General features: G+C 39.0%; 1 protein-coding gene across 1 annotated transcript in view; it reads left to right on the forward strand.

The window, feature by feature from the left end:
- Positions 1–1,409: 1,409 nt before the first annotated feature.
- LOC135467537 (uncharacterized) overlaps positions 1,410–19,044 on the forward strand; it is a 58,166-nt gene continuing 40,531 nt past the window's right edge. The window contains exon 1 of the mRNA XM_064745309.1: positions 1,410–1,479. Coding sequence (XP_064601379.1) covers positions 1,410–1,479 — 70 coding nt within the window. The remainder of the gene's footprint in view (positions 1,480–19,044) is intronic.

Here is a 19,044-nt window from a genome sequence, read left to right on the forward strand (position 1 = left end):
GGTCTCCCGATACCAACAGACGAAACAAGAAAAAGAAAGAAATCAAAATACTTTGACCATAGTATTGCATGTGCTCGTCAATGAATTGGAACAAATATTTTTTTGTTGAAGTACCCGGAGACAAATACTGTTTTATTACAGTGTTGTTTCATAAGGGAGATATTTTCATTCATTTAGTGAAATGGAAAGCTTTGAAGTTCTCCGGAACTCAGGACTGCAAACAAATTTGTCACTGTATGTGATCACACCCTGAGGATCAAAAGCGTTGGTGCGTGTGGACGAGCTCGTTCATAAAAACATCAACGACAATACAGTAATTTGCTCTGCATACATTTTAATGTATAGCACAATGTACTCATGGTAAAGGTACCCTTGGTAAATGTAGCCATAGTAAGTAGTAGTATAACGGCCCAACGTTAATGGTTTGCAAATCTTTATACATTTTAACTGTCTTGTTGCACAGATATGGGTGGTGTGTATATATATAGATATATATATATATATATATGTCGCTATGTCTGAACAAAAACTGTTCTGGGAATAACAAACTTGCAATTAACTTCAAGTATTTTACACGAGCCAATTACCTCTCATGACTATGACAGAGCACATGAGGCTGGCTTGTGATCAATATGTAAAATATGGAGATGCATCACAAGCGGAACAGAAAAATAAAAAAAACACTAAGTGGTGACATGGGGAAATCTGTATTCTAATACATCCACACTTCCGATGATGTGTCAATGCTTTATTCGCCAGCCGAGCGAGGAGGTGGCTCTGTTACCTGTAACTAGGTTGTCTCCCCTTTCATGCTTTCCTATTTCTTGGCTACCTGACACTATGTTTAAGAGCAACACACAAACTTGTTTGTATTTTAACGTCTGGATTTCAAATATTTTTTAAGTGAAATGAAATTTTGTACACTGTCTTAACAGTTGTATGTTTTATAGTGCTTTCAACAGCCATTGCATTTTAGATTTTAACCTTGGCCCCCGGCGTCTGAGTGTTCCACATGGAGACACTGACAGGGCTATAGGTTGTTGGTCAAATGTATTTCTAAGTGTGTTTGAAATAAATTTCTATGTATGTAATATCAATTTGTAAACGCGTAAACGAGCTAAATATTTAGTGCTTATAAATTAGGCCTATATAGCCACCTGAAGAACACGAACTTCTGGGGCAAATATGAGTGAATATGGGGATGCTATGCCATTACCGAGTGAAATATTCCTGGGATGTTGTGTGTGCGGGCGAGTTGAGAGGTAGGCCAAAAAGGCAAGCTATTTTAAACCAAGCACGCCATTAGGCTTGTCTTTTTATTTTTGATTGCGAATGAACAACAACTTCTTCAAGACCCATAACTGTGTTGAATGCAAAATGGCTGCTGCTCCAGCGGTGGCCGTCTCGTGATGTCAGAGTTGGTGTGCCATTACCGAGTGGAATATACTTGGGATGTTGTGGATGCGGGTGAGCTGAGAGGTAAGAACCACAGTTGACACCTGTTTTGGACTGCAGACATCGTTTAGAAAGGAATCATCTGACAAGGCGTGAAACGATGTATGGTTTACTCAGACACTCGAAGTTATCTCCCTTTATAAGCCAATCTCTCTCTCTCTCTCACGCTCGATTGTTATCGCACCTACTTGCACTAAACACATATCTTCCCTAACCACACTGCAATAAACGGCTCTAATTTCGCGTGAATACCACTTTTGAAGCAAATGTCCAAAATCTGTCAACGCCATCGTTTATCCCGGCGCTCCGCCATTTATAGCCTCTTCAGTTCGCCTTAGGAGATTCACGAACTGGCCCGCATGCGCGTCATATACTTGACACAGAGACCAACCAGTTGTTTTATGGCGTATTACAAATTCAAAGCAGAAACACCATGGCAAATATTTATTTATTTATCATTTAAAAATATGGAGGTATATTCTTTTAAATCTATACATAAACACATTTTTAAAAAATTTACATACCCATATTATATTTTATTATATTTTAACTGCTTTTTCACGTTTACTTACATGAACTGATGTGCATATAAATTGTTGACAAAGTCTGAGGACAATAGAAAAAAAAGAAGAAATAATGGATTGATGTAAATTCCAACAGTAGCCCATACTTTGTGGCCAGATGTGTGTGGTCACACTAACTACATCCACTGTTCAATTAATTATCAGCTAGAAGTGAGCAACTATTTTTATAGGAAAAGTAACTATATTTTTATATTTATTTATTTATTTCATTGGTGTTTTACGACGTAGTCAAGGATATTGCACTTATGCGACGGCGGCCAGCATTATGGTTGTAGGAAACCGGGCATAGCCCAGGGGAAACCCACGACCATCCGCAGGTTGCTGACAGACCTTTCCACGTATATTTTTATAGAGAAAAACATAAACATAAAAATATGGCTATGACAAGTGTATAAATATTCAACAATGGCGAAATCCCGTGCACTTATATTGGAAATTCTGCCTCTATTCCTCTCAGTAATTTGTTTATTTATTATTAATTAGTTTCTCTTCGTCCTGATACGATCATAACGGTTGTTTTTCGGCTTCAGAAATTAACATTTTGTCACCCTTATCTGTATCGAGCCGAATAGGCTATATGTGGCGGAGAGCCGGGTAAACGATGGAGTTGATAAACTTTGGACATTTCCTTCAAAAGTGATATTCACGTGGAATTCGAGCTGTTTAATGAACTGGGATTAAGAAAGATAAGTGTCTAGTGCGAGCAGGTGCGATTACAATCGAGGAACAAAAGGTTTTTTATTGCTCTTTCGTGAGTTCTTTCCAACGGTGTTTGGCGTCTGGCCATATATATATATATATATATTTCTTGTTTGACTGACTAATAAAAAGAGATAACTTCTAGCGCCTGTTGTTTAGCATAGGTAAGGTCCCCCTTGTGGCTATGATACTCCGCCAGCCCACTATAAAGACAGCAGTTGAAATAACCACCTGGCGTTAGCTAGGGTTAAAGCACGGCATACGCACTTACGGGCTATCTACTGACTTGATACATGGACTTTTTGTTCAGTTGTCGCTTGTTATTTCCACCCTAATTTTTGGCAGTATTACGACTTAACGGGTGTGTCTGTTTGGGCGAAAGAAGACAGCAATACGTACGATTAAGAGAAGGGGTTTTCACAAGGTAGATGGCGCTGTGGTGCTGTTTTGACAACGTAGATGGCGCCGAGACGATTCCTTTGTACAAAGTAAGTTTGGCTCCCATGCATCTAAGTAATGTAAATTACCTTAATATTTACGTGGGGCCAATAGACTGGCAAATTGATTGAAAAAATCCCCCTATGCATATATCGGCTCAAAACAGAAAAAAAATAGAAGAAAGTGGTGGATTATTTTTGACTTCATTTGCAATCGACATGTAATATCTTCTTTTAATATACCCGCCAGATCTAATGTTAAAATAAATCTAGGCTCCACCGTCCTTTTCCTAACGCTCAGCGATTTTTTCTCTTAAGGAGAATGTTACGGTATTGAAAACAGCAACAGAAAACAGACTCAGTGACTCAATATTACAATGTAAACAATGCTTTATATATAAATGAGACGTACAGTTTTACAAACAGTTCAACAACAACAACAACATACACATCAGTATTACCGGTCTTAACAAGTTTCCAGTTCACCTTTACATCCCAAGGAACGTATTCCAGGAAATCCAACGTAAAGACCATGGGATAAACACACAATTCACACAAGTCACAAATTGTCCTAGACAGGTACTTCGCTAGGATAGCGAACACGAACACAGTACACAGGTTACACAGAACTGGAACAGTCAAGCCTTTGAATGACGTCACACCCGCAGAGCACAACACAGGGTAAATACAGGCATGGAGGTACAATCCACTTTCGATCAGTCACAGCTCCCGCAGAAGCTCACAAACGAGCCGTTCAGAGACGTAGAGTAATGTCACCTTGTGGCAGAACGAACGTCCTTTGCAAAACTGAAAACTTCAGTTTAGAGTCCTTGACGACCTTGTCGGTCAGGTGAGGTCAGCGTGTTAAACAAACTACACAGTCAACACTGTATAATCATAATAAAGATCCGAACACCAATAAACGTGACTTCCGCAGAAATTCACATAAACCAGACATCAGTACTACTGTGGTACACAAACGGTGTCGGAATAAAAATCTGTCCTCCCAAACGAAACTGGCATCACCAGCTCATATCAATATAATGGACTCAATACGAGAGCGTCGCACACTCTCCTGGCTCCCAGTGGATGCAGCAAAAATACCTCCCCTCTGCACAGAAAACACGGCTTATATACGTGCCAGGTGGATTCAACTATTTTTAAACACAGAGTTTAACAGCCAATGAACAGCCAGTTAAATAAACAGAGCCTTGAACAAGGTGCTTTCGGCCAGGCCCGCGCTGTACATATATAACAGGGCCTGTTATGCTTATAACATATAACACAAAGGTCCGCAGACTAACAGTACATGAAGACGTTAAATAGTCATACATAACACCCCCACCCTTCAGGGAAAGAAAGTTTTGCATAAAACTTTCTTTAACATATTCATAATTATGAATAATAATAACGTTTGCCACAATCTTTAAAAACAAAGCTGCAGAAAACCAACTAGACACGTGACAAACAATCAGCAATCACATTACCTTTCCCTTTTATGTGTCTAATCTCTAGATTAAATTCTTGCAAAAGCAAACTCCACCGTAACAATCTTCGGTTTTTACCTTTTAGTTTGTGCAAGAAGGTTAAGGGATTGTGATCTGTATACACAACAATGGGGTAACTTGACGAAGTCACATATACTTCAAAATGCTGTAATGCTAGAATCAAGGACAGACATTCCTTTTCTATTGTCGAATAATTTCTCTGGCACTTGTCAAATTTGCGAGAGAAAAAACATACAGGGTGATCAACGTGATCTGTTTCATTTTCTTGTAACAAAACTGCCCCAGCAGATATATCACTAGCATCAACAGCTAGCTTAAATGGTAAATTAAAATCAGGTGCTACAAGTATGGGGCCGCTGCTTAGCATGGCCTTTAATCTATCAAAAGATCTCTGACACTCAATGGACCACAAGAATTTAGCACCTTTCTTTAACAGCTGAGTTAGTGGCTCACTAACAAATGAAAAGTTCCTACAGAACTTTCGATAATAACCTGCCATGCCCAAAAAACGCTTTAACTTTCTCTTACAACTTGGCACTGGAAAACAAGAGATAACAACTCCACTAGGACGTACAACATTGAGATCAGTGCTATCTCTGTCTACATATGGCTTTAACATGTTAATGTGACAAAGTTGTCTAGATTTGCGCCGATCAGGAGTGAAAATAATATAATTAAGATCACTTAGCCTCTTGTCTACTACATAAGGTCCAAAATAACGAGCCTCAAGTGGCTTACCACTAACTGGAAGTAAGGCCAATACCTTCTGACCAACTTCAAATCTGCGTCTTACTGTCTCTTTGTCATACTTAGTTTTCATACTCTTCTTCTAAGCTGTAAGATTCTCTCTGGCTAACTCACATACTCTGTTGAGCTTAGTACGAAAACTTGACACATACTGTAATAGGTTAACATTGTCACTATCACCAGACACAAACTTTTCCTTGAACAACTGTAGTGGACCACGCACAGTATGGCCAAACACAAGCTCAAATGGACTAAATCTAAGTGACTCTTGTACAGACTCTCTTACAGCAAACATTAACAAAGGTACACCCTCGTCCCAATCTTTCCCTGTCTCAAAGCAGTAAGTTCTTATCATACTTTTCAGTGTCTGATGGAATCTCTCTAGTGCTCCTTGACTTTGTGGGTGATAAGCTGAGGATTTATACTGGCTAATACCTAGCTCATGCATAACTTGTTGGAACACACCAGACATGAAATTTGAACCCTGGTCTGACTGTACTGACTTAGGCAGACCAAACATGGTGAAGAACTTAACTAAAGCCTTAATTACAGTCTTGGCAGTAATATTCCTTAGTGGAATTGCCTCTGGGAAACGAGTTGAAGTACACATTATGGTTAACATATACTGATTTCCAGACTTTGTCTTAGGTAGCGGACCAACACAATCTATTAAGATTCTACTGAATGGCTCGCCAATTGCAGGAATAGGCCTCAAGGCTGCCTTGGGGATTGTTTGGTTAGGTTTCCCCACTAACTGACATGCGTGACAAGACCTGCAAAATTCAGTAACATCTTTCCTTATTCCTGGCCAATAAAAATGACTGAGAATCTTATGATAGGTCTTATTAACACCTAAATGACCTGCTAACGGCGTTTCATGCGCTATGGTCAGTATGTCTTTTCGATAAGACTTGGGCACAACTACCTGATGCTTAATTGCCCATTCATCCTCCCAACGAAACATCGGGAGGCCTCCACTGCCGCATCAATATGCCAGACTTGACATAGTAGTAGCATGGGTCAGGTAAAGATTCACCATCTTTAGCTGCATCATTAAACAAGCAAGAAATACTTGGATCACTGTGTTGTTCAGCAATCAACTCAGTCCTACAAAATGGCTGATCACCATTAACAAAATTAGTATCTACTTCCTGCTGGCTGTCTAATTTGGAAGAATCTCCATCCAACATTTTGTTGAGAAAAGTCTCACTCAAATCAACAGTATTACCCTGGTCTGTACTGACTTTTCTAGACATAGCTCTTGTAACAACACAGGAAGGATATAAACCCGCTATCTCGCTTTCAACTGGCTCTGTGACTGAATTCATAGAAGGCTTATCAACCATTAAGGGATCAACAGTAACTTTATCATGTGCTAAGTCATTTCCCAACAACAAATGAATACCCTCAAAAGGTAATGAAGGCTTAATGCCTACCCTGACAGGTCCAGATATCAAATCTGACGACAAATAAATATCATGAAGGGGAACACTGACAAAGTCACTAGACTCTACACCTCTAATAAGGGCACGAACCCCAGAGTATGACTCTTCAGAAAAGGGCAGAGTATTCATCAACAGCAGAGACTGAGATGCCCCAGTATCCCTTAATATCTTTATAGGGGTAGCCCCAGACATGTCGCTTCTAAGCGACACTGAACCAGAATTGATAAACGGAGCGAAGCTATCCATAGAGCATTTGGGAATCTTATCCAATCCCATGTCAGCTAACTCAGATCTGCTTTTAACTGCTGATGTAACTTCCGGCAATGTTTTGTGCTTTGCAACACAAAGACCTGTGGGCTTAGACTCATTCTGAGCTTCCCGTCTCCTTTTCAACGTGTAACATTCACTCATCACGTGACCTACCCGCTTGCAAAAATTACAAGTGACCCTATTTCGAGGACTACCATTCCAATCTGAACTACGTGAACCATGAGCTGTAGAACCATTGGAGCCTGGTGTAGAACTCTTCTGTGTAGAGCTACCTCTACCTGTTGCATGTGACTGGGTATTTCTACGTGTAAATGAATTAAATGGCTTACCCGTGTATGTAACCTTATGTGTCAAAGAATAATTATCAGCTAAACTGGCTGCCTCTTCAAGTGTACTCGCCTTCTGCTCATCAACGAACACCTTTACATCATTATGAATACAACGCTTGAACTCTTCTACCAGCACAAGCTGACGCAAACTTTCAAAATCCTTGCCTATTTTCTTGGCTATACACCAGCAATCAAACAACTGCTCCTTAGCTCGACCAAATTCAACGTATGTCTGATCTCTACCTTTTTCATAGTTACGAAATTTCTGGCGGTAAGCTTCAGGCACCAATTCATAACCCTTTAAAATTACCTCTTTCACATAGTCATAATTGGAAGCACTCTCTACACTTAACTGAGTGTAAATTTCCCTGGCCTTTCCAATTAGCACACTCTGTAATAACATAGTCCAGAACTCTTTAGGCCACTTCAAGCTATTTGCAATTTTCTCAAAATGCAGAAAATACTTATCCACCTCTTTTTCCTGAAAGGATGGAACTAACCGAATGTATTTGGTCACATCAAATCCTGAATCCTGTCTACCGGAAGGACCCGGTTTCTCATCTCTCTCTATCTCTAACTTTTTCATTTGGAACTCCAATTCTCTTTCCCTCTCTCTTTCTTGCCTCTCACTCTCCTCTCTCTGCACTTCCCTCTCTCGCTCCTTTTCCTCTCTCTGCACTTCCCCCTCTCTCTCTTTTTCCTCTCTCTGCACTTCCCTCTCTCTCTCTTTTTCCTCTCTCTCCATTTTCAACTTTTCTATCTCATGTTCCCTCTCTTTCTCTTTCTCTCTTTCCTCTTTCTCTCTCTGCATTTTCAACTTTTCTAACTCTATCTCATGTTCCCTCTCTTTCTCTCTCTCTCTTTCTCCAATCTCAACTTTAACTCAAACTGCTTAAACTTAAGCTCGGCATCAGACTGACCCTCGAACTCATAATCAGATAATGCAGAACTATCAAATTTCCCTATCTCCACTAAATGTTTTAACAAAGTATGCTGCATATCTCTTTTCCTCCATGAAGACTTTATGGACAAACCTAAAAATGTCCCTAACTTAACCAAGTCTTCCTTCTTTAAACTCTCAAAAACATCCTGATCGGGCGCATTAAACTGTTTAGGATCAAAATCTCCCATTGTAAATATTTAGCCACTGAATCTTTCACCGTTAAAATTAAGCAATCGCTTCTCACTTGTTTTTAACTTCAAATATCCGGTGCAAAACAAAAGGGAAACAATCAGTTCCCGGACAAGCCCCCAATTTCTGTTACGGTATTGAAAACAGCAACAGAAAACAGACTCAGTGACTCAATATTACAATGTAAACAATGCTTTATATATAAATGAGACGTACAGTTTTACAAACAGTTCAACAACAACAACAACATACACATCAGTATTACCGGTCTTAACAAGTTTCCAGTTCACCTTTACATCCCAAGGAACGTATTCCAGGAAATCCAACGTAAAGACCATGGGATAAACACACAATTCACACAAGTCACAAATTGTCCTAGACAGGTACTTCGCTAGGATAGCGAACACGAACACAGTACACAGGTTACACAGAACTGGAACAGTCAAGCCTTTGAATGACGTCACACCCGCAGAGCACAACACAGGGTAAATACAGGCATGGAGGTATAATCCACTTTCGATCAGTCACAGCTCCCGCAGAAGCTCACAAACGAGCCGTTCAGAGACGTAGAGTAATGTCACCTTGTGGCAGAACGAACGTCCTTTGCAAAACTGAAAACTTCAGTTTAGAGTCCTTGACGACCTTGTCGGTCAGGTGAGGTCAGCGTGTTAAACAAACTACACAGTCAACACTGTATAATCATAATAAAGATCCGAACACCAATAAACGTGACTTCCGCAGAAATTCACATAAACCAGACATCAGTACTACTGTGGTACACAAACGGTGTCGGCATAAAAATCTGTCCTCCCAAACGAAACTGGCATCACCAGCTCATATCAATATAATGGACTCAATACGAGAGCGTCGCACACTCTCCTGGCTCCCAGTGGATGCAGCAAAAATACCTCCCCTCTGCACAGAAAACACGGCTTATATACGTGCCAGGTGGATTCAACTATTTTTAAACACAGAGTTTAACAGCCAATGAACAGCCAGTTAAATAAACAGAGCCTTGAACAAGGTGCTTTCGGCCAGGCCCGCGCTGTACATATATAACAGGGCCTGTTATGCTTATAACATATAACACAAAGGTCCGCAGACTAACAGTACATGAAGACGTTAAATAGTCATACATAACAAGAAAACTCTTCCATGCACGGTTTTATGTGTTATGTCCCCTATTACTCCTTGTTGCTTGCCTGGCAGGAGGCAAGATCCGTGCGGAATCGGTTGCTAGAGGGCATGCAATGTACAGCACATGTACTTTCCCACCATGTTATTTTTATTAAGAAGAAAGGGAAAGAAGGAAGCGGAAACAAGACAGATTATTAAAATCTTGATAATCCTGTCAGTAAGCTAAACATAACCCTAAACATGAAAATTGATGATGACAAATAAAATTTTGTCAAAATATTGAAACGTCAAGGAAACAACTTTTCATTTCTTGGAGTATCTACGCTGTTGCATAATGTACTAATGATTACTAATCAAACCCAATAATCGAAGATATAGAAAACAGACAATCAGTTATTCACGGGAGAGGGATATATTGTGTTTAATTTAATTCTAAACATGTAGCGAGATGCATCAAGCATTGTCAGATTGTTCAGTAAATATTTCCTGGTTTTAGAGGCGTCAGTTTTATACATACACATTCCAGACGTATTTCGGTTGTTGTTTTTTGCGTGAATAACCATTGTCTTTTTACAATGATTACGTTATCTGGTATGTAAATTTCTAGATAGTATCTTATGGAATGTGTGGGGTCAATCATGGGACTTTCCTTAAGATTGAGATTAACATTTGTAATTACCACACACCATGGCCTTAGGACTGAAATGACATTGACGGCTGGTTGAAAGAGTAACTAACTCAACTGGCGTAATGTGCACCAGGCCTGCTCTAAAGTCGGTCTCTAAGTAGTGTTTTATGACCAGTTCAATATTGCCACAAAATACAGTTTAACTTCCATTGTCTGTGAAATCTGTGAGATGTATGCCGTGTGATGACTCGTAACAATGACTCGCTAAGCACACAGGGGGTGGGGGTGGGTGTGTGTGGGAGGAGGGGGGGGGGGCGGTTCCTAGAGTGTTGTGTTTAATGCCTATAGAAGGAACTCAATTCTCCAGTATGCGAAGGGACGTACACCAAATGACTGCTCTTCGTCTGTCTTGTAAATGATTTGCTCCACTATGATTCTAATTCTTTGATGACAACTTCTTCAGAATAGAACAAATAGTATATTTCTGCCACTCTCTTTATGACGTTAAGTTTATTAGTGTACACTAAATCTTTTACATCCAAACTGTTGTGCTGACTCATAATGAATCTGGTAGAGTGTAGAGTTGGTGGGGGTATTGAGGGGGATGCCGAGGGAGAGGGTGGTTATCATATTTCTTACAAAATCTTTTAGGTTCCTCCACTGTGTGTAAGTTCCTAATCAAACCGGAAAATAACCCAAAAGTTCCTTGTGAAAAAAATAACTCCTTCCGGATAAAGAAAGCTGGCCCACAATGTTAAAGTTTATAATGACATGCTAAGGAGACATGTAACCTTGGTTGTGAAATTATGTCAGTGAGAACAAATCTTGATGTTATCCAGATATGCGCCGTGGGATCAAGTTCAGCTCATGCTAGCTTCCTCTCCTGCTGCACGTGGGAAGATCTGTCAGCAAACTACGGATGGACGTGGGATTCCCTCCCACCATAATGCTGGCCACTGTCGTATAGGGAAAATATAAGTGCCTGAGTTACCCATTGCAACATATCGTCTACTTAATAAACATCGTAGTTTATTACACAAGTTTAAAATATTAAAACTACATTAACAGTTTGTAAATAAGTTTTTCTTGTGCATGACTCTCTCAAAGTAACCAGTCAATGTATGTTTTCGTGAGTGTGGCATACTTTATACTTACGACGTGTGGTCTGTATATTATTGGAACTTTGAGCACAGGCTGCTTGTGCTAAAGTTTCCTCTATGAATAGCAGCTCGTGTGAACTGCATGCAGGGTAATGATGGGTAGCATATATAGTATTTCTTTAATTTCATTTATATTTCACGCCGCATTAAAGGATATTACCCTCTTTGCGACGGTTTTGAGAATTTATCGATGCATAGTGAAAAATCGACAGAGCACAGTAAACCCTTCGCACCTCGCTGTCTCAGCGGCCTATGACGTCAAACAAGCCATATCATTGGTCAAGATCTACTCATCTATGGGGAGGCTACATTACATGTCTTAGCAAGAGATAGCCTAATACAAGGTAGGCCTATACACGCTTACGTACTGATGTGAAGTTTATCTGCAGTGATCACCCGGTGAAGAATTCCATCTATTGTATGGTAATGATTATCATCACAATCATGGACAAGTGGGGCTTCATTATTAACAGTTGTATAACATTCCACAAGAAAAAATATCCCAGTTATCTGAGGAATTCACAAAATACGTAAACGTCTGTTAAATTAAGAAACAATTCAGCCATTACAATAGCTGTCGAGGTCACACTTCAGTTTATTCAACAGATCATTGATAGTATATATATAAATCCGAGAACGCATTCTTCGTTCAGTATCAGAACATTTAAACGTACAGGTAAAAATGCAGCTAGAATACGCGTTCAGAGTCGTTACAAAAATGGTATTATAATTTTATGACAATGACGTATTATTAAAAACCCATTGCATCCTCTATAAATTAATATTCTGATAAAAACACTATATTCGGCAACACATGCTCTGCCTTTTATACAAGCCTAAAAGGATTCGTCACAGGCCATGTGCGCATTAGATGTTTCCCGCGAGATATCGTGTGATCTGTGTCCTTGTGCTCGAACAGTACACAAACATAGCTCAGTCAGTCAGAAGACAACAGAAGCCAGTTGGACAAGGTGGTGAACAGATGACGATCTCCTGACATGGGTGTAGATATGGTATTTTTGGCTTTAAAAAAAGCTTCCAAATGGCTTTATTTTCTAGCCGAAGGAGTACATACCCATCTTCTTTACATACCTGTAAGGGTATTTTTACGTAATAATTTTGCCTAGTTGACATGCACATTGATAGCTGAGCGTATTCTTACCAAGCACAAGTCTGCAGTATTTACATCTTACTAATATTTCAGTTCAGTACAACGCCTGTACATACATATATTCACTCTATGTCCAATAATGCACAGTGAGTTTGATAATGCATTTTCAACTTTTTGCAGAGACATACCGTCTTTACCTCCTTTGCAAAAAAGAAGGATTTCTACAACCTGCATGACAGTACTGCTGTTGCCAACTAGCGTTCAAAAGCGCCTAGTCCAGTTATTGGAACCTACTCTCTTTGGTGTAGGCTTATGTGTAAGTATATGATTCAAGCCATACACTGCATAAAAGTTCATTATTTATTAGTTTGATTGTTTCCTAAACCCCGCACTGAAGAATTTTTCACATACGATGAGGGCCATGTTTATATGTGGAGGAAACCGGAATGGCCGAATCAAACCACCAACCTTTGGCAAGTTTGACAAGTAGTGTTCAACGAGCGTTAGGATAGTCAAATAGCGGCTGTAGTCGAACACGTATTGTTACCCCACAGACAGAGAGCTGTAATCAAACAAGTTCCCTGATCTGTGTTTATACTCAGCCCGCTCAGCTGTAATTATACGTGTTTTATACACGTGAAGCTTGGGAGGTTAAGTCTTTGATAAAATACACCGTAATATTAATTTAGCTGATGGAATCTCTCCATTTGATTAAAAAATTGGAGCGGTTATACAGACGCTTCAGGCTGATGTTTTCGTAAGGTTAATCCAACTGGCTTCGACTTTTGAGGAAGTTAAAAATGTTGATAGGATGTTTGAAGAGATTACGATCAAGAAAAGGGTTTTGTTGGATATACAGCCGCTAGGCGTGATGGCACGAAGATTTACTTATTATTCGTTTAACATTGATTTAAATGAATTAATTGTATTTATTAATAAAGAAAATGTACCCTGACGATGTTATCTTTGTTCTGAAGCTTTGTTTCAACCCGCGAAAGCCACAGTTTCCAGTAAATGAAACTCTTGAAATGACCTGTGAAGGCTTACCAACTTGTCGAAGTGTCTTGTCAAATTGCGCTGCGAGCAGATTCTATCTCATACTGTTTTTATTTTGTTCGTAAATAGTAACGCCTGGAGAGAAATAACGGGTATATCATGAATATCTATGTAAGTAGATCGGCTACAAAAAGCGACTAATTTATTAAGACAGTCGTTCATTAGTTCGCTCCTCTGAAACAGGCCAATACTGGATGGGGAAAGTAACTGGGTTGAGCGGATTATTCATTGTTCAATCTGTTTATCCATTCATTAGATTGGTGTTCATGTCGCCCTCAAGAACATTTCCCTGATATAAGCCGTCAGGCTTATCGGTGTATAGGGAACTGGTCAGAGGAAACCACAGCACGTTGCATGGAGGCTGAGAATACGCCTGACGTTAGGCCACGGTCGCATCAAAGAGAGTTGTATACTTACATGTGAAGACATTGAACAAATAACACGTAACTGTAACGCCCTCTATATTTTTTGATGAAAATATATGGCTGTATGACCGGACAATCCATGAGTATAGCGGTAAGCAACATTCAGATAAATACATAAATAGTTCAACGACCCTAGACTATTAAGAACTAGGCTGAAAACTGAACAATTAAGACCACGATTAAGCAAGTCATCCTAAGCCTTTTATCTTAAAATTTTATATAAAATATGTTCAAACAGTTACAGTTAACACTACTCCCCATTCACTTATACGATGATGAAGGGTTCCTCGGGAAACCAATGCCGTTTGGCAAGTTACTGATACATCTTCTCGCATGTGACGTACAGATATATACACCATATTGCTAGAAGACACGTGGTCCTCATGGAACGATAGACTGCGTCAGGGGATCACACGAGCGTGTTGTCGCCAATACCCAGCAGCGCAAAGAGCGCAGAAATCCACAAATTCTCTGTCCTGGTAACAAGCTTTACTTTGATCTTTTCTTGAATGCAAAGAATGATCAATGCTGTTGCTATTTTAATGCAAATAATAAGCAGTCGGGAACAAGTATATTTTCTATAGAATGAATTATACAATTTTCTATGTGTAGTGGCAAAAGAGTCAGTTTCCAATTTTTTAAATTGTACTTTGGAAGTTGGCCTGTCGATTGTGTGCCTACTTTCTAGCTGATAAAACTGGCCTTAATTTTTTTCTTTTGCATACCAATGACATGTTTTTAACTTTGATAATTGCCGTGATTTGCTGCCCGAAATTTGACCAGTCATTGCCTTCCTATCGGATAAAATGTTTTGTAGGTCTTCACCGAATTTTGTTGACCCTTAAATTGTATCAAATTTGACACCGCTAATAATTTATTCATCACACACCAGGGAATACATACAAGTGTGTCACACAGATTTGCCTGTGTTTTAAAGGTGGCCAAATTGGGTGGATCATCTGATAACATGAAAGCAAGACGACCAGAGTTTTTGTTTTTGCCAAGCTTAATGAGTAACTAATGATTCAGAAGTTACAAACAACTATTAATTAACATGTGATAGTCTCCTTTGTGAACATTAGCTACTATACTTAAAATTTTCCGCTCGTATGGCATCAAAACATACACCTGTGTACTATTAGACATGTGCATAAAAATAATCACAGATGACCGGAGCCTAAACGTTAGTGTCACTTAACTGCTCTACCTCATTGCCGCCATTGTCTTTTGTCGATAACGAACTGATTTAAGAAAAAACGACGTCGGAATAACGTCAAATAAAAACAAAGTAATGAAAAAGCAACATACAACTTGGTATAATCATTAAATAATCCCCTTGGCGATGAGATACAAATCTCTTAAAGCTAGGTAAATTACCTGCATGACACGCTTTTTACCGTGTTTATTTCGAGATAATGTCAAGATAATGTACATATACACCGTGCTTTTCTGACCTCGGGAGTAAAACACTTTCTTTATTATTTCTTACATTGTCTGTCTAATTGTAGAATGGAGTCAGACAAGTCATGGAGGTTCTCAGAGACTCGGAGAATTTTTCTTTTGTTAACAGACAGTTTCTAGATGTTAATATTGATCCCATTTTGGATCATTATATCCTGATCTGAGAGATTATTATATGTGACATAATCCGATCTTGAACGCCGCCTACTGTTAAGTTTTCAACATCACTTAAGTGAATGTTTTGACCTTAGTCTGTATCTACCTAACAAACTGTTGATTTTTTAAACACTCAATTTCTCAATAGAAATGTCATATTATCACCCCAATGAGTAGTCTGAAAATGTTTCTCTCATTATTGGTGCAAAATCATTACTTTATTTAAGTGAAGAAATATTTGGGACAAATGTTTTCTATGAAGGCAGTCTTTAAACTGCATGGAGCACATTTAATTGGTTGCTTTGGTACTGACTTAATGAAAGAATTGCTTCACTTTAATGTACACTGCTTTTCTAGCTCGCTGTCAGTGTGGTATCATATATGATGGGTGCAACCATGGTGTATTAACCAGTAAATGTTGCCAATGTAGTCATCAATGATGATGGTCGATATGGAAATGCAGTCATCATTGATGATGGTCGGTATGGAAGTGCTGTCATCAATGACCAGTGAAGTGTTCAGCGATGGAGACGATATGGAAAGTGATAAATATTATTGTGGAAAGAGAGATAAACTGATGGATGCTGCTATGTAATTGTAGTCAGCAGTGCTGGGGTCCGATATAGATTTATTTATTTATTTCATTTGATTTTTGGTCACTCTGTAGTCAAGAATATTTCATTAATACGACGGTATGAGTGCCTCCCATGAGAAAACGGAGACACGGGAAAGAATGCCAGCCTGAGCTTCGTCGATTTAGACATTTAGTCATCAATAATGGCTGCTGATGGAGAAGTGTAGTCATGAGCGATTAATGTTAATGTTGAAGTGCAGTCGACAGCCATCAACGATGTAGCCATGGCGAATGTAAATGTGAAACTGTGTGCATCATTCATAAATGCTAATGTGAAAGTGTAGTCAGTCTAGTAAAGGAGGTCGATATTTGAGTGTACTCATCAGTAATGGAAGTCGATGTTTGAGTGTACTCATCAGTAATGGAGGTCGATATGAGAGTGTACTCATCAGTAATGGAGGTCGATATTTGAGTGTACTCATCAGTAATGGAGGTCGATATGAGAGTGTACTCATCAGTAATGGAGGTCGATATGAGAGTGTACTCATCAGTAATGGAGGTCGATATGAGAGTGTACTCATCAGTAATGGAGGTCGATATGAGAGTGTACTCATCAGCAATGGAGGTCAATATGAAAGTGTAGTGTATCATTAGTGATAAAAGTACAGTCACGAATAATTAATGTGCATTTGGAAAATGAGGTGTCCTGCAGGCTTATGCGAAGTTTGATATCAACGGCGATTTGCCTACATTGTGTACATCTTAAACTGTTAGAGTCCAACGCATCATGCGGTGTACTCTACCTCCCGTTAATTCAGGTGATTCTCCAACTTTTGCATGTTCCGCTTAAACCTAACATGTCATGCTTAAGCGCACTTAACCCTATTGACAACTCTCATTAAAACTACACCTCACATTGTTCCCACCATTTCTTTGTTACAATAATGCTCATGTTTGTACATGACTTTACAGCTCATTAAAACTGTTAGATGGAGCGTATACATGTCCTTTGTGATTTACCGTCCTCTCATTTTGGTGGAGACCACACGGCATGCTACAGGCCCCTAGGGGCTAAACTTTTACTTAAATATTATATAGCTGTCAACACGGCAAGGAGTTTAATAATAAAGACGGCAAAGATATAAACTTTGAATGAAACTGGTACAAAAGGACCTGGTAACAGTACATAGTCTTTTATAACTCTTACTATAACTTTGTCTAGACCACCATGGTTTATCCTGCAACAGAAATTTGTGCTTGATTATACTTATTTGTTATTACAGTTCGTTCAAAGATATATGATATGTGTCACTAAATAATGTATTTCTTTTTTTTATTAAAAGATTTTATCTTCTTCCTTGTACGTATGTTAAGAATACGTACAATTTTCCGGTGAATAATTTCGTATGGCTGGAGGGCTAACTCGTCCAGTTTAATATACTGTGTCGGATTTCCACCGAACTGGCTACTTCAGACTGCTTAAAATGTCCTTTTAATTGCTGTGAAATGTAAGAATTCTTCTTGAAATCTAAAGTCTGCATCCAGATTTGTGCGTCGCAACACCCTTCTCACACAGGCCATTGTATACATATGAAACACCAGACTACAGCCGTTTTACACTACGTTTGTGACAAACCGATAATATGACGTCAGATTACGTCATTTATACGTCAAATTATATTCACAGAATAATAATACAGAATGTCAGTGCAAGAGATAAATAATAAAGGATAGGCTAACGTTAAGTTTACAAAGTAATCTTAGTCAAATTGACGAATGACGCAAACACTTACTCTGGCCGAGGTATACGTGTGATCTGTTTTTTTCATTAACTACTGGGCGACGCTATGAACCAACTTCAATTGACATTTAGGACTTGATTTAAGGCCGTCGTAAAACTTCTAAATTTGATACATAGTCAGGTATTTATTTATTTATTTATTTATTTATTTAATTGTTGCTCAACGCCATAATCAAGAATTGTTCGCAGTTTTCGCAGCGGTCATTTTTATTGGTAGAGTGCAGGGGTTAATTTCGACCTTTGCCAAGTTACTGATGACATTTGCCATGTGTGACGTATATGAACATTATCACCATACTGATGCAAGACAAGCGGTCTTCAACGAATGTTACAGACGGCACAAACGGCCAAGCAAGCCTGGTTATTCGCTCATTGTTATCAAGGTCCGCCAGTAGTGAGAGCGGTGGAGCCTACAAATTCCCTGTCCAAGGCCCGTTTTGAACCCGGAGCTAGTGTGTTATGGTAAGGAAAAAAGGAATTTACACATGTCATGCGCTCAATGGAAATTAATCATAAATTCAGTACTGTTAATAAATGATGGAGCCAAAAGTCAAATACAATGAGGTATTATTCATAATTAACAGAATACACTATTCGGAAAGACAAAAAAATATGCATTCAAGCGACTGTCAATTTGTCATTAAAAACAGAAAGATGCTAAAGGGAGGCTTAAAATGCAATACGACAGCAAATTTCTACATGAATAATGAGATAAAAATGTTTGAGGGAACACACGGAACCAAAAGAATTAACCTTTACGCAATGTGTATTATATATTCATATTCAGGGTCACGTGCCATGAGAAGTTAAAACATGACAACTGCAAATGTATTGCAAGAATGTGGACGACAATCATACCTCGAGGATTTACTGGTCACCTTTTTGACATCCCCCTTGTTGTATGACAGACTCTACATGGCGACTGCATC

This window comes from Liolophura sinensis, chromosome 6, assembly GCF_032854445.1.
Source record: "Liolophura sinensis isolate JHLJ2023 chromosome 6, CUHK_Ljap_v2, whole genome shotgun sequence".
Taxonomy (NCBI): domain Eukaryota; kingdom Metazoa; phylum Mollusca; class Polyplacophora; order Chitonida; family Chitonidae; genus Liolophura; species Liolophura sinensis.